At 47.8% G+C, this 16,632-nt stretch overlaps 2 protein-coding genes across 6 annotated transcripts in view; one reads left to right on the plus strand and one right to left on the minus strand.

The window, feature by feature from the left end:
• The window catches only part of ASTN2 (astrotactin 2), an 898,753-nt gene that overhangs the window by 673,992 nt on the left and 208,129 nt on the right, over positions 1-16,632 (plus strand). The window lies entirely within an intron of this gene.
• TRIM32 (tripartite motif containing 32) lies at positions 350-14,931 on the minus strand. Of its 4 annotated transcripts, none has more exons than XM_039245852.1 (2): positions 14,882-14,931; positions 350-5,530 (listed from the first exon to the last, which is right to left on the minus strand). In XM_039245852.1, exon 2 carries the CDS (start codon positions 5,450-5,452, stop codon positions 3,488-3,490), a length of 1,965 nt encoding a protein of 654 aa, XP_039101783.1. In that variant the 5' UTR covers positions 5,453-5,530; positions 14,882-14,931; the 3' UTR covers positions 350-3,487. The 4 variants fall into 4 exon arrangements, with proteins under 4 accessions (XP_039101783.1, XP_039101784.1, XP_039101785.1 ...); XM_039245853.1 differs by having other exon boundaries at positions 350-5,527; positions 14,882-14,921; XM_039245854.1 differs by lacking the exon at positions 14,882-14,931 and adding an exon at positions 14,579-14,679.

A 16,632-nucleotide genomic window follows, 5' to 3' on the forward strand; every position in this document is an offset into this window, starting at 1 on the left:
TTTCACACTAGGCTCTGCCTTCCACTTCCCTGTTACAGAGCTGGGTAACACTTCACTTTTAAGAGGCCATTAATTAGTACTAGATTAAAAGTACAACTACTTAAGCATTACTTGCCTTACCCTCAGGAACACTGTAGGACTCCAGCCAAGTTTATCTTACTGGCTGGGATAATGGAGCGTCCCCCTGCAGACTGTCTCAGGCTGGAGTGTACGTACATTAGGATTGTACATTAGGATTGACCCTTACAATCATTCATGTAGTGCCTATCCCTGGCCTTTCAGGAAGTCCAGGGCAACGTAGCATTAGATTTCAAATGTCTTAGGAAAGACAGAAATAATTTCTGAAAGAGTAGGCGCATCCGTATCATTTATTAAAGTAATCTTTTTTTCTGAACACTTCCCATAGTGCCTGGCCCACAGCAGGTACTCAACAAATAATGAATGTATCCTTGCTCTAAAACCTTAAGTTGTGTTAATTACTCAGAATGATAAACGGAGGCAGGGACGTAAACAATCTATGAGTAATTTGTTGGCCTTTAGTCTTTTGTGTACCTTATAAATGGGCTTGCCTAGGAATACTGGTTTGTCCAATGTTACAGGGGCTATGTTAAGAAGACTAAGGTTACTGGACACCTATCATCATTAGCAAGTAAACAGCATCCAATTAAATAACTGAGGATATATTCCGTGTAAGGCACCATGCTATGTGCTCACAGCAATTTCTACAATCCTAGAAATGTAAAATAGGGAGAGTGATAATAGAAAGGAACAGGTGACGAGGTAAGGAAATGTCTGAGAAAAGTTGTGGTTGGCAATTAGGAACCTGTAAAATAGGAAAGAGGGAAAGTAAAGTTTAGAGTGCTTGGACCACCTCATGCCGCTCTTTTGAACAACTCAGTGAAGACAGTAATAGCAATCACTTGCTGAGAACTACATCCAAGTAGTTTCACATCCATTGTCTCCTACTTTACACCCTTCCTGTGAAAAATCATTTCCATCATTTTCCAGAAGGGGAAAGGTGAAATGACTCGCCCATGGCCACGTGGAAGGTTAGCAATGGTTTTCAGAACGTGTACTGTAGATTTGCAAGAGTTTTGTAAGAATAAGCAGGAAGTTAGATGAGGGGCTAAATAAAGCCTGTTTTCCAGGCCCACAGACCTGCTTCACCTAGAGCAGCTGTGCTTTGATCTACTTTACATAGAAGACTTTCATGTGAGACTTTATTTGAATAAGGGCACTAGTGCTTCCAAACAAACAACACACAAAAATGGCTATAATTGAGGAAAACAGTGTCCTGGGGCCATGCTATGTATGAAATTTAGTTAACACAGTAGATAATTGAAAATTGATTGTACTAAGCACAGCCTAAAATATTTACATCAAAGAAAGAAAAATATTCAGATGACACTTCTGTCCATTCCGAGCCAGCAGATGCCTGCTGTACTTGAGGACCACGGAATGTGTGTAGTTTGGCAAAGGGAAGCCCGGGATGCTGGACACACTAGCGATGGCACTTCCTTTCAAAAGCATCAGCGGCTACAGGGCTTCCAGCCCGTTTACGTGAAGCCAACCCACGGCATACCTTTCTGTGCTGCAGACCCTGGGCCAGAGGCCTGTACCACTGTTACTGCCTCAGCGACCCCCCACTGGCAGCAAAGACAGATCTCCTCCTACCAGGTGCTGTCACAGATAAAGTGGTGCTAATAACTCACGCAGCTATTTGTGATGCACTTTTAATTGGATCAATTTCTTCTCAATTATACGATCTTTGGAAATTGGATGTGATTTCATAGTCAGAACATGGGGCTTTCTCCAGGTGAAAAGCACATGACAAACTAGTTCAACATCTCACCAATTATTTCCTTTCCTATTCTTTGACAGCTATTACAACACAGGCCAAAAAAAAAAAAAAAATACTACCACCAAACAACAAACAAAAACAACAAAACACAGTTTTGAGTAGCCCAGCTTAGCAAGTTTAGTTTCTTTAGAAAGCAAGGTAATAGTTCTTTGTCTTGCCATCAGCCCTGAATCTAAAGAGTAAGATACGTTGCTTAGCAAAGACAAAGCCTGAGAAACCCTGTCACAGTTTCCCTTGTCCACTTTTGGTCTTTTTAAAGACAAGACTGCTTCCATTTTGAAATGTAATTTTAAGGATAAAAGCAAATGGTAGAGGCTCAGTTCCTAACAGAGCGCTGGTGACTCTACCGACCTTGGGGGCTGATTCTGTGTACCTGTGGGTGAGAGAAAGATTTGGATTATCTTTCCATAATGGTGGCTTAGGCTGAATTTGGACTAGTGTAGATCCTAACGCTCTCAAAGAATGCAGTGTCAGGTATGGAAGCAAAACAGCATGCCACAACTTGTCTCTCTCCATCTCTCAAATCTTAAATCTCTCCATCTCTCAAATTTTAATAGTTAATCAAAAGACATGAACACCAGTGATGAAGAAACAGTTATCAATTATTTAATTCTTGGTAGAGGAATGGAAATAAATCTCAAAAGCCAATACTGTGCAGTCACTTGAGGAAAATACAGAATAAAGACCCAACAGTTTTGTCTTAGTAATGAAAATACGATGTGCCCACCTCCCCACTCTGCTGGCCCTGGCCTGTGTTGTACAGTTCTGCAAACTCTTAGCACGGGTCAGTGGAGAGAGGTAATATGAAAAATGATGAACTCTCCAGGAGTGTTTACTGACCATATTAGCATTTGTGTTTATTCCCATCTTTCTGTGCTTTGAAAGAATTCCAGTCTATATGCTCCTTTAAAAGCAAGCAGTTTCCAGGATGAAGTCTTCGATACCAACCAACTAGGGTCAATCCATTCTCTGTCACATCTGCAATTAGAGACCAATCCAAGATGGCCCCAAACCCCCAGAGCCAAGAGGTACTGCTTCCCAAAAGGACTGTGTATCTCCCTTGCTGGCACTAAATGAAAGAGCTTTCACTCTGGCAAAGGTAAAGAGACTGTAGACATTGTGCCACAGGGCCGTGATGTCTGAAATGAAAGGGGGGCGGACCCCACAGGAGCATGCACACTAAATGCAGAGTTGAAGAGAAAGTACCACAGATAAAGCACATTATAATAGGAGGGAAATATGGGACCAGGATTATTAACAAAGCCAAAAGGGAAATCATCAAGGATTCAGTATAAGCAAATTTCAAATACAGGGGTAAGAGGCTCTCTACTGAAGTCTCAGAGGTGCCTAAATTCTAATCAAACTTCAGCTAACCCCATATCATATGTCTTATTTGGGGCAATGCATCTGTTAAAGCTCTAAATTTAGGAAGAAAATAATGCAAAAACAGACAAAACAAAAACAACTACTAAACGACAAAGCTTCTAAAATTCTAAGACTACCCAGCGGGAATGAAGACATAGGCCAAGTGCACTCTACAATACCACCGATATCCAAGGAATGAGGGTGGGGGTGGGGAGTGGGTAGGGAGCTGGCTAGGGAGAAGAAACTGTTCTCTCTTCTCCCCTAAGGGGTGGAGTATCTTCTCAGATGGTAGCTGTAAATCTTGATGCAGTGATCCCAACAGTCCAAGACCAACAGCTGCCCTTTAGGAGTGAGGGCGATGCCCACTGGACACGTGAGCCCCTCTCGAATAAGGACACTATAGCCCCCGCCCTTAGGGAAGTGGAGGATTTCCTTTCGACTACTGTCAGCCACAATGAGATCACCACGAGCATCCACACACATGCCAGCAATGCAGCGGAAATCCTCATTCTCTGAGAAAAAGTGGCTGATCTGGCGACCCAGCTGCCCATCAGGGCCCACGGAGCCAATGGAGAAGCCGCCCTCCAGGTGGTGCTCATGCTGCCGATTCTCCAGATTGAGGCCCAGGCCCTGCGTGAAGTAGACAGTGCCCTCGGCGTCGCAGGTGACAAACTTGGGCCGCACAGCACTACAGAGGCAGCTGTATTTGACCACCCCTGCCCCTCGGTCAACAGTGAAACACCAGAGCTTTCCACCTTCCACATCAGTTACCACGAACTGGCCAGATGGAAGGGCTGTGATGCCCCAGGGTTTGCTCAGCTGGCTCCTGTGACAGGCCACGCAGTGGCCATCCAAGGTGTACACCTTGAGGGAGTTGTCATAGCTGTCAGTTACACCAATCAGCCCATGGCAGTTCATGGCCACTGAGAGAGGAGTGAGGTTGGGCAGATCAGCCCCAAGGAAGCTCAGCACAAAGCTGTCGATGCCACTAGGGCTGCGGCGAATCTCCTTCAGGAAGCCTTTGCGGGTAAAGACTTGTATTCGGTAGTTGCCTCGGTCAGCAACCAGCACCTCGCCTTGACCTGTCACGTAGAGACTCACTGGGAGGTTGAACATGCCTGGTGTGCTGCCTTTGGCCCCCATCTTCTTGAGAAAGAGGCACTGCTGGATGTTGGCAGCTGTCTCGGCACCCCGCTGCTTCGCGGGCGAGGCTCGAGAGCTGGCGGCCACTTCCTCGGGGCTCATGTCCATCTCTCTAAACGTAACAGAGGTGGAGGCTGCAGAAGCTGCGGCTTCCATGGCCCAGGAGTCTTCCATGTTGACTGTCCGGGGCTTTTTAACAGCCTGCCCGATTTGGAGGGGGCCAACGTGGCCGACCTTAAGCAGCTCCACATCCTGGAGGGTAAGCTCCCGGGGCAAGCTGGCCGTGAGCTCGGGCTCCTCCTCGTCAGCGGTCTCCTCCAGGAGGGCGACATCTGCCTGCTTGATCTTGGCCAGGAAGTAGTCACAGCGCGACACAGCCTGCACCTCGGCGATGTTAAGCAGGTAGCTCTGCTCCTCCACCACTTGACTGTTGGACTTCTCAACCTCTGCCAGGGAGCCTGTGAAGAACTTCCGAGAGCGAGCCAGCTCTTCCTGGACCCGGCGCTCCTCGTGCCCGTACTCCTGGAGAACGGCTTTATACCTCGCCTGCAGGTCCTTGGAGACCCCTTCCAAGGCCACCTTCCGCCGCTGCAGCTCCCCCATGAGCTCCCGCAGACGGGCCAGTTTCTCTCCAAAGTCGTGGCGCCGCTCCTCGGCCGCCTCCTTGACGGGCAGCGTACAGTGGCCAGGGGGCTGGTGGTCAGCCTCCCGGCAGGGCTCACACAACACCACGCTGCAGCTCCGGCAATACTGCCGGGGCAGCCGCCGCCCACAGGACCGGCACATGAGCAGCCCCACGGCCTCACTGAGCCCCGCCGTGTCGATGATCTTCAGCACGGTCAGGTTGTCCGTCAGCTGGGTGAGGCTGGTTATGCGGGTGATCTTGCTGCAAAAGGGACAGCGCACGCCATTGATGCTGCTGGCCAGGAGCTTCTCCAGGCACTGGCGGCAGATGGTGTGGCCACAGTGCAGGAGCTTGGGCCGCAGCTGCTCCTCGGTGAAGGACTCCATGCAGATGGGGCATTCCAGTACTTCCCGGAGAGCATCCAGGTTCAGGTGAGACGCTGTCGCCGCTGCAGCCATCGCAATTCCTTTGAGGGGCCTGCTAACACAGCCCAGCACCGAACAGCTTGGTGTTCATGCTCCGGGGGTCAAAGCCTGCTAATAAGAGTAAGAAGCCATTACTCCACAGCTTATATGAGCTAAATGACTCAAGAAACATTTAGAGAACAGCTCCCATCACTCATCCAGCCATGGACTTATTTAACAAAGACTTACTGAGGTTGGCTCTGTTAGGTGACGGGGATATGCAGGGAAATAAAACAGATGAAGCACTGCACAGTAGATAAGAATTCAGGTTCTGAAGTCTCTGATACTTAGCTGTATGACCTTAAGGAGGGAGCCTCAACTTCTCAAAGCTCAGTTTCTCCATCACCCATCTATAAAATTGAAGTAATAACGGCATCTACTTTATATGGGTTCTGGAAGGGTTAAGCAGCATGATGAATACGACACACTTAGTACAGCCCATGGCAAGCATCATGCTGGATTAATGTTAGTGATTAGTGAAGTCCACATCTCCATTTGTATTAGGGGGAAAACATCAGAAAATTACTTGCAGGAAAAGACTACACACAAAGTTCTGTGGGTGCACAGTGGATGGAGTAACAAACAGTTCCCAGAGGAACTGGGAAGGGCTTCCCAGAAGCAGTGACACTTCTGTGAGAGGTCTGGAAAGAAACAACGCCTTGAAGGATAAAGGCATTTTAAGCAAAGAAAACGATGTAAACAAAAACATGGAGCCTTTTTATTATGTTATATCGAGTTTACCATGTCACATTTGGGGTCCTAGGAAGCATATGGGGAAACAGAAAACTAAGGTGATCTGTAAAACGTTAGGTCAGGAAATATGTGTATTTTTCATGCATCTATTCTCTCATCTACTCACCAATCCACCCAACTAAGACTAGGTACCATGTGCTGTACTATAATAGGTTTTCAGGATACAAATCCTGCCCTTCAGATCTCAAACTTTAGGAAAGGAGACAAGACATGCAGGCAAATAATAGCCAAGGCAGAATGGAGGCTAGGAGGCATTTACTCTAACTTGAAGGGAAACAGAATTTTTGGTGGGGGTGGGGGATGGCATTGGATCGATCTCTGGAAGGGTACACAGATATGTAGAGATGGGAGAAAGGAGTACCAGACAAAGGGCAGTCTTAATAAAGGTTAGAAAGCAAGGGGAAGAGCAAGAGCGTCAGGGTATTAGAAAGAGAACCTGTCGCCTCTATACATTTGTTTCCTCATTTGTACCATGAAATAATACCGCCTTCACAAGGTCGGTGTGGGGATTATATGAGATAATATAGGCAGTGTAAGAAATGCTAAGTTTTGGCTTAGTGCCACAAAAGTCTTAAATAAATTTTAGTTCTCGTTTCTCTCATCCTTAAGGTTAAAATTGTGGGAGAATATAGGTAGATTAAAGTAATTGGCATGATTATGAGAATGATTCTAAGAAGTCTTAGAATCATTTCTAGAGCCAAAATGAGACCTTTAGATGTCATTTTGATGGGCACAGTGAAGCAATGCATGTTTTGAAGCAGGGAACTGATACGATCAGAGCTTGAATGGAGTAGGTGAAAAGGCAGAGAAACTAGTTTGGAAGCTGTTAGAAAACTGGTTGGCAGAGGTTAATGGGGAGCCAGAACTAGAGACCAAGTGATGGAAATGAAAAGAAGATGCACTGGAGCAATATTCCAGAAGTACAATTACTAAGATGAGTGGATTAAAGTAGGAAACTGGTGGAAGTAACTGAAGACTCAAGCCCAGTGATCTAAAAACCAGCAGTGCCTTATCAAGACTGTTTATTTTTGGCCCAGAACACCCCCTGCTTCTCCTAAGTACATGCCATAAATACTCCCACCCACCTTGATCCACATATGCTCATGAAATAGAACAGAGATCTCAGTGCTCTGCAGACCTCCATCATTGTCAAATTTATACCCCAAATTAGAATGAATAGATCTAACAAGGTGAGGCACATGGATAAACTGCAGCCCTTCTTAAATGCAAATTCTACAGTCATGCGTCTGTGCTCTCCTGATACGCAGATGGTCAGCCATCAAGGAGAAGAGGAGGGCAAGTTAGCTGGGCTTTAAGGACAATGCAGCAAGCTGAAAAAGACTGCAAATGTCATCAACTTTCTCCATGCATACAGAAGAAAGGGCATCTCTGCAATGTATCACAGAACTCCGCCATATTTAGCTTTGCATCGCGATCTGACAAATACTCAATAGCAGAAACACACAGTATCCAAAGGCAATCCAACCTCTCTGAAACCCCAACTCCCTTCTACTGGAAGGGAAACTGTATACATCTAGTACCTTCTATATGCTAGATACCATACTAGATGCTTCATATACTTAATCTCATTTATTCCTCCTCATGCCCCTATAAAGCAGGTGCTATTTTTATTATCTCGTTTTACCATGAGGAAAAACTAAGGCTCAGAGAAACTGGCTCAGGGTCACAAAGCTCACACATGGTGAAACCCTGCAGTACAGATAACCTTTAATTTTGTTTAACCCAGAATCACTTCAAGCTTTTTTTCCTTCCCCACACTGGCATATAACACTTGTTAACAAGTGTTCTCCAGACCATACTCTGGAAAGTTGCTGCCTTACAGCATAGGATTTTCCCTACAAACAAAAAAGAACAATACTAGTGTTATGATATTTAGCTTCTACAGCATGGGCTATATTGATTTATTAGCTGGGTGACCCACTCTCACACACCAGCCTTGCAACCCATTATGATTCAAATCCATGTCTCAATAAAATGACACATTATCACATATCATGAACCTAGAAGGTCTCAAGTGAATATCTGAAACTTAATACTGAATTCTGAAATGCCATGGGTCTTGGCACAGTAGTTTGGAACTACTGATAGAAACCTCTACTCAGAATCCATGCAAACCTTAGCTCTAAACCAATAGCTTCAGTCCCTTCTTCCATCATCTGGGACAACAGACTGAGGGCAACATTTGGTGTTTAGATCAAGAGCATGTCACCTTACAATGCAAGGGACATCTGTTCTTCCCAAAGCTGGCACTGCAGATCATCTAATTAAACAAGTCTGCCAACTTGTAAAAATACTAGCAAATTCTTTCCCCAGCTTTCTGGAATATCGTACCACCTCCTTCAATTAAAAAGCTTCTTGCCTCCCTGTCTAAGCCATCCAATTTAAAAACTGAATTTACTATGCCTACATCCATATCCCAAAATATCTCAGCTGTCTGCAGCTTCACCAGGCTCTCTGAGGCAGGAGAGAGTGTCAAGGATTCCTGCTCTAATGCTGGCTGGCATGCTTTGCCAGGAAAGCAGGAGTTGCCATCATGAGAGCATCGGGTATATACCTCAGACTCGGAAAAAGCCGAAACCATGTCTCCCATCTCTATGAGCTGAGAACACTGCCTTCGGTAGGATCCTTGCCTGATACAGAGCTCTCTGTGACAAGCACATACATTCCCCCTCTTCCAGAAGCATGCATCTAAACATTACTGTTAATCCTGACAGGGATCCAGATGGAAAGTCAGTTCAAACTCAGTATCCCTGCAAGGGCTAGATGGGTGACAGGAATTGTCTAACGATCCCAAGTTTCCAAATTAGCTGCCCATTTTCTGCCAGATACAAAATCTAAAAACAGAATGAACCCCCAACACGTTCTTCACAATAATCTTGTCTACCTTCATGATACCTGGAACATGTTTCCTGTTGTGTCTTTCCACTGTCAACTCTTGATGCTCACCTTAGCCCATGCACTGTCCCATCACTGCTCGGATCTCGTGATTAATACTGCACATTGCCTACTGATACCAGGCCAGCTCTTCAGGTGAGAATCTATGCCTTAATCTGTGTTTGGTCCAGGTGCCCGAAGGCTCAGGAGAACTCTATAGTCCCTACCCTAGCCTACTCCAGCCACTTCTGGCACCACTAGGCTTTCCCCTGTCCATGATTTAAACAACCAGGATAGCAGGAGGGGGAAAAAAAGGCAAACAGAAACCCACGAACCCCAAAGTCAGACAGAACTGGGATCAAATGAGCACTGTCATTTTCAAGGTGTGGGACAACAGGCAAGTTAATTTAACCTCACTACATTTGTTTTCTTACTTTACAAAAAGTGAGAAATTAAGGATAATGCATACAAAGTGCCTAGTCTGGAAACTGGCAAGTATGAAATGAAAAACTGCTATTTATCATAGTTTTAGTAATAATCAGCAATGGTATTAACAGTAACAACTAGTACTAGTATAAACCAAGCACTCTGTTTATAAAGTACATTTTCAAATGATGACGCATCTTTCTTTCTATGGCATATAAAAGCATGTAAAGATTAATAAAAGGACTGGCCAGCTTTGAAAGATTTTGATTGAGGACACTAGGTATTCATGCTAGAAACTGACAGGCACATGAATTCACAACTCTTTTTCCCAGAAAAGAAGGCTCCTTCTAGTGGGGACTAAATATGGAATGCTAGAATTAGCAGTGATCTAAAAGAGTAAAACAGATGAGTAAACGGAGATCAGGAGAGAGAAATCAAGAACTTGTTAATCATATGGGAGAACTAAGACTAAAAGACAGGAACTGGAGGTGACCAGGATTATACAGAGTGAGAAAGTGGGCTCAGGAATCAGGCTTTCCAGATTTCAGTCCTGGCCCTACTGCTTACTGTGGAGACGGACGAGTTAAGTAACCTCTCTAGTTGGTGGTCTAAGGAAACGGGTTTATGATAGTATCTGCCTCACAAGGTTATTGTAAAGATTAAATGGGATTACGTGAATAACACACTTCGTATCGCACCAAGGGAAGCATACGGTTAACTATGCGGTATTTATAATAGTGCACCGGCAGCCACTGCCCAGCTGATGAGAAAAGAATAGGCGCTTTTCAATAGACATATGTATGGAAGATATCAGATATGTAAATCTCAAAAGTAAAAATTCTGAGCCTTCACTAAAGAGTTTTTACCTGAGCTCCAAATCAAAAGATTGGAGATGACTAAAGGTCACACATGTGTCAGCTCCCGGGTCCTTAGGCCATCAGCAGAACTGAAGAACTTTAGGCAATTAATTAAACCAGTCTATTTGAGCACACAGTCTAGCCCCATAAAAATACAAGGGATGTAATTTTGAACAAACCCAAACATGAACAGAGCTCCTTACTTAAAAACCAGAAAATATGTAAAATGGTAACTACAATTCCTTTCACAAGACAGAAAAGTTCACCTACCACTGGCACTCTGCTCTGCTCTGGCAGGGGGGGTAGGTTTGCAAGGCTTATCACATTTCCTTTCTAAACTGTATTTATTCCTCTTGCATTTGGATGGAATGCAGATTGAGTGCACAACCATCTCCGTGCCCCCAACGTCCCTTTCTGGGAGGTGCTAGCAGGAGTGATTTTAACAAAGTCAGCCAGGCCCACGCGTGACGCTGACCTAGTCTTATATGTGGAAGAGGGTCTGTAGTTTATTTACTCAGGGCACTTAAGGTACCTGCAAACAGCTAAGAGAAACTGAACAAGTAGGAATAGGGAAACACAAGCATGACCTGACCAAAGCTGTACCAGTCTGAGACATACAGAACAACTCAGAAGAAAATGTTTGTAGAAAAGGAAACCTCAGCTAAAGTATGTCAAGAATAGGCTAAATCAATAACAGAGTTTGCTGGAAAGACACTTGTCTTCTTCTTCTAAAGCTGCAGGCGCTGGAAAGATTCCCTTGCATCCTCCACAAACATTTGGACTTAGTACCAATGCTGCCAATGTGACAAAGACTCTCGATGGGAAAAACCAACAGTCCTTTCTCAGAGGACTTCCAACTCCTCTCGACTCACCCACTCCTCTTCCACTTCCAGGATCTACATGCAATACATGTTCACTTAACCATGAGCTTTTGATGGAAGGATCAGGAAGCAGATCCTGGGAAAGGTAGAGGAGGGGATGGCAATTTGGGGGAGACTGGCAGGCGGCTGCTAGGGTCACTGAAATTTAGCAAAGCAACCCTCAGTTCCCTTCTAGCAATGCCTTCCTCTTATAAGTGCTCTTATGAAACTACCATGTATTGAACGTCAGGCATCTTTTATACATTATCTCCTATTCTCATAATCACTGTGAAATACATGTTTGTTATTCCCTCTTTATAAATAAGGAAACCAAGGTTCAGAGAAAAGCGACAGGGTCTCAAAGCTGGCAGGGAGTAGAACTGAGATTCAAATCCAGGTGTGTCAACTCCCAGTCATAAAACCACATCAACTCAGAAGATCCGTTACGGTTCCCTCGCTGATGAGGCGGCCGCCCGCTCTCGGCAGTTTGGCTGAGAGGTTGATAAAGGCACCTGGGAATGATTTTTAAGTCAAACTGTTATACCAAAAGGACAAAAAGGAGGGACTGTCACAGAGGCAGTGCATCAGTGTGCAGGGACAGGCGGTCTGCCTAAAGAGCTTTGTAAACCTGACTACCAAACTCTCCAGACACAGGTGTACAGGCTATACGTGTTGGAGAAGCCATTCTAATAAAACTAGTATAATGTAACTTAGAAGTCAGGCAGAATGGGGCTCACATCCCGCTGTGCTACGAAGCCTTAGGTAAAGCATTTAACCTATTAGTTTTCTCATCCGCAAAATATGGAATAACATCTACATTTTTTGGCAGGATCACTGGGAGAATTAACTAAGTTGATGCACATAATAAACAGTAAATGGTTGCTATTCTTATTTTTAATAGAGGCCGCTAAGAAATGTCCAAGACGAGCTAGTAAATTAGCAGCAGAGGAGGGATTTTGGACTTGAAGCCTCGGACTCCCAGGCTGGTTCGATTCCCATTCCCTACTTTCCATAGCGGTATGCAGGAGTATTCCAGCTAAATCTCTTGCCTTCTGATGCAGTCTTACTGTGTTTCTGAACTGGCTTCAGCAATGCCCTAGCTTGTCCTGGAGCTGACAGACCAGATGCCACAACTCTGTCCCCGGGGAAGGAAACCCAAGAGCTCATTTAGAACCAGGAGTTACTTTCCAGAGTGTGAGTGCCTTCAGCTTCAGTCCCTGCTGGGAAGTGTTGTGGTTGTTGCTGTTGTTTACCAAGCCGATGCCCTCTACACCTCACCCTTTAGTCTCTAGCACCTCATCCCGTCTAACTTCAGGCCCCTCCCCTGATCTGCCCACTGGTCCTGGTCTAAGAGCAAATCAGGAACAAAGTCCAGGGCTACTCCCTACCTAACTGAGATAGTTCTGTCCCTTTTAGAGTTCAACTGGATACTCAGCGATACTCCCTGGACAATTCTTTCATTCGAGGGGAACAGGCTGAGACAGTAAGACGAAGCAAAGTCCAGCAAGGAAAGAGCCCTGACTATGAGCTTAGCTCTGCCATTCCTGGTTAGGGAACCTTAAACAAGTCACCTCCCAAGCCTTAGTTTCCTCATGTGTACAACTGGATATGGTAGGACCTGCTTAGTGGCGCGGGTAGGAAAACCGAGAAAGCACATACAAAAATTATAAATTACTAAATTTTGGGTGCTTGCTGTGCACCGGGCACGGCACACTCTGATTTACCTCCACTGAATCTTCACGTCAGCTGTGATGTCGTCTGGTGATTAATTCCATGTTACAGAGGAAGAGCCAGGCGCGGGGAGGTTAAGCAATTCATTCAAGATGACAAAGGAGGGAAGAGAGACAGAGAGACAGAGCGAGCCAGGATTTGAATCCAGAACATCCTGAGCAGAGTTCCCCAGCTTTGGGGCTAGGTAATTCCTTGTTGCGGGGGCTCTCCAGTGCACTGTAGGGTCTTTAACGGTGCTCTTGGTGTCTACCTACAAGAGGCCAGTAGCCCCCATCCCCCACTGTGACGGCCAATACATGCACTTTAGAACCCCGCACATCAGTGTCCCTCCTTTCCCTGTCATTCTTCCAGCCCAAACGCCTCACTCACAGAGCCACACTGCCTCTTGCAGCTGTAGTAGACCTTATGCGGGATTAATTCAATCCACTCATGTAACCAGCAAGGGCAATAAGACCTGAGATCTTGTTCTCCTCCACCTGGAGGTCCCCCATACTGTCTGCTGTCACAGCTTGGAGGGACAGGGGAAAGAACACTTGGGCAGATGACCTTCAACAGCTTCCCGCTTCATGCCTCCTTGAAGCACTGTATCCTACCACTTCTGGCGGCCCGGGTTGGGGTCAGAGTTAGCGGCAGTACCCTGGGTACCCTGTGAGCAGCGGTCTTTGGGGAGCAAGCGAGGGAGGGAGGGAGGTCCTCAGGCTCCTTCAGGAGTCCTGATCTCTGAAGACTTCTGACTCAGCTGCTGAACCCCTGAACTTTGCAGAGCTTCACACACTCAAATCCAGTCTCATACATTACCCCCAGGTCCTTGGGACTCTGGCATAGTACTCCCATTGCCTCCCATGCAGATTTCAGGAAAATTCTTTTAGCTGCCCAAGACGCCAATCCATAAAACCTATTCAGGGTCCTTGGAGCCCCTTCATTCTATAACCCAGTTAGTATTATTTCAATCCTGTCCTTCAGCCTTCCCTAAATCCTGTCCCCAACCATCTTAAAATAGAGAATTTAGCCTTTTGGGGCTCTATATTGCAGCCCTTACCAATTCTTCACTCATGTGCCCCAAATCCCTCTGACATAGATCCTTTCATCTGTTTCCAAATCTCTGCAGCCTTCAGCCTTGCATCCCCAGCATTAACACCCCAACTGCACACTCCAGACTTCTGCCCCACCCCCGTCAATCTGAGCTCCCAGCTCATGCATTCCATCGGGTAGTCTGCCGGCCTCAAGCCCGGTTCCTTCCTCTTTTATCCACCCCATGTCATGTGCTGCCTTCAAACCTTAGCCTGGTCCCTTCTTACAAACGAGACACTGCCTCCCACTGACTCCCCCGAGAACTCACGCCCTCAATTTTCCCCAGATCCCATCTGGAAAACGCTTCCACCGAAGGCCCAGCTCTCTGATCTCAGGTTTTGGCCCCTCAGATGCCTAGTGACCCTAGGTTGCCTCCTACCTCCTGAGATGCGGCACCCCAAATCTCATCAGAGCCCCCACATTCCTTTTTATTTCCGAAATTCTGCACCGCAGATGCCTCAGGGCCTTCAGGTACCCTCCCATCTCCCAGATGCTGCACCCCTCTTTCCTCGGGGCCCCCGCATTACCTCAGACCTCTCGAGATGCTGCACCGGGTATTCTGGGAGAGGCCCTCGCTCGCTCCCCTCCCAGCGGAGCTGCATCTCCTCTGAGCTCCTCTGCCCCTTCGAATCACTCCCAAGCCTGTCCCTCGCAGCCCCACCCCCACCCCGGTCCTGCCCCCAGATCCGGCCCCCAGACCCCGCCAGTCGGGCGTGGGCCGGCCGATGTACGCCAGCGCGGCCCCCCCCCCCGCCCCGCCCCGCCGCTCAGCCACAGCCCGCGACGCTGGCAGCGGTCGCTAGTCCCAGACCCTCTTTCCCGCCCCTTACCTGACCGCCCGCGGTTGCGACGCCTCCACCGCCGCCAACCCACCCGCCCGCCGCCCTCTGCGCACGCGCCGCCGCGCGCCCCTTGGCGGGCGCTAATTCGCCCAACCGTCTGTCCGTCACCGCGCCCCGCCCCCAGGGCATGCTGGGGCTTGTAGTCACGCGGACCCGAGTGTTCGCGGCCCAGCGGCGGAGTAGAGGCTGGCTCCCAGCTGGGAACGTGCGGGGACTTAGGAGCGCGCGCGTCCGCCTTGTGTTCCGCTTGTGCGGACGGGGAAACTGAGGCGACAGCGGCCCGCCCAGGTTCCCTCAGCGAGTCCGCAGCTAAGCCAGAACTGGCGTGTGACTCCAGTGTGTGCGGTTCCCGCTTCGCTGACCCATGACGTCCAGGAGCTGGCCTCGGCAGAGCCTGGCCCCTGGCAGAAGGGCGTCTCGGAAGTGCAGCCAGGGCATGCGAGGAGGCACCGGGGGAGGAGTACGGCTTCCCCCGGGGGCGGGGGCAGAGCCTGGACTCGCCTCCAGAGCTCGTTTCTGGGGCTCTGTGTTTCTACCTGGGACTGGCGGCTGCCTGGTGTCGAGTTCGTGCGACGGACCCAGTGCTCCTGGGAGAGGAGTCTTTTCCTTGCTTGGTGCGGAGGCAGCGGCAGAGCTAAGTAGAGCCCCGCGCTCTGCACCTGCTGCCGCCCCTGCAGAGCCAAGCGCCCTCCAGGACACCCAGGGTCCGGCCAGTCAGGCCTACGGCCGCTGAGCACCTGTGGCCCCTTCGGGCAGTTCCAGGTCCAGTAGCTGCTGGTGCAGCAGACCTCAGCGTAGGAGCAGGGAGAGGGGGTTGAGGCTGCCCGAGCCTGACCTGGAAATCCCACATAAGTATGTGACCCTGCGTAATGATAACACAACGGAAGCAAGAACGAAACGACCACCTTTGAGCACCCGGGTGTCTGGCTGCAGCTAAGCACTTCCCATGCAGAGTCCCTTAATTCTCATAACCACCCTATTGGATAAGCAACTGACGCCCAGATGGTTAAACAGCAAGGCCATGTGTTCACAAGGATAAAGCAGAGATTGGGACCCAAGACTAGATAAGAACCTACCCTAATGATCTTGTTTATCTGCTCGGCCCATTTCTTTATTTCTAAATGGAGATAAGTGTTGCTATGAGGATTAACCAAGATTATGAATACATAGTCGTTTGCACTTAATTAACAGTGATTTTTGTTAATTATAATTAAAAGAGTCTTACACTCTTTAGACTGCTGATTCCACAAGCCCCAGTGCCCAGCATTTTAAAGAGTCAGGGCAAAGGGAAGCTGGGTTGGCATATTCATGGCATACTTTGAACAAGCCTGGTGGCTCTGGATACCTGGATTGGCATAGAGCTCAGGGACTATTTAGACCTCAAGGATATATTTGCAGTCCATAGCCGCCCAGGGTTTTGACCAGACAGACCAGGAATAAGTTGAGTCCCGAGTGGGCTGAAGAGGAAGCCCAGCTGGGGACTGAAGGGCCCTGGGGCAGATTTTGCTCAAAACTGGCAGCAAGCCAGCAGATGCAAACAGAACCCTTCGGGGCCAAGGGAGGAGGAACGTTTGCATCTGTTAGCACAGTGCCCAGCACCTAAGAGTTGCTGAGTAAGTGAGTCGGACTCAGAGATGTGATTTTAAGCAAATTGCATTTCCTGTCTGACCTACACTTAACTCTAGCTGCAGGATGACTCGGGATGGGGGTGGGGGGAGTCCACTGAGTAAGAGGGGACC

The sequence above is a fragment of the Hyaena hyaena genome, unplaced genomic scaffold, assembly GCF_003009895.1.
Source record: "Hyaena hyaena isolate Hyena2069 unplaced genomic scaffold, ASM300989v1 scaffold_273, whole genome shotgun sequence".
NCBI lineage: Eukaryota > Metazoa > Chordata > Mammalia > Carnivora > Hyaenidae > Hyaena > Hyaena hyaena.

Coding starts and splice junctions, on each gene's coding strand:
- TRIM32 (XM_039245852.1), bottom strand. CDS start 5,452: ATGGCTGCAGCGGCGACAGCGTCTCACCTGAACCTGGATGCTCTCCGG.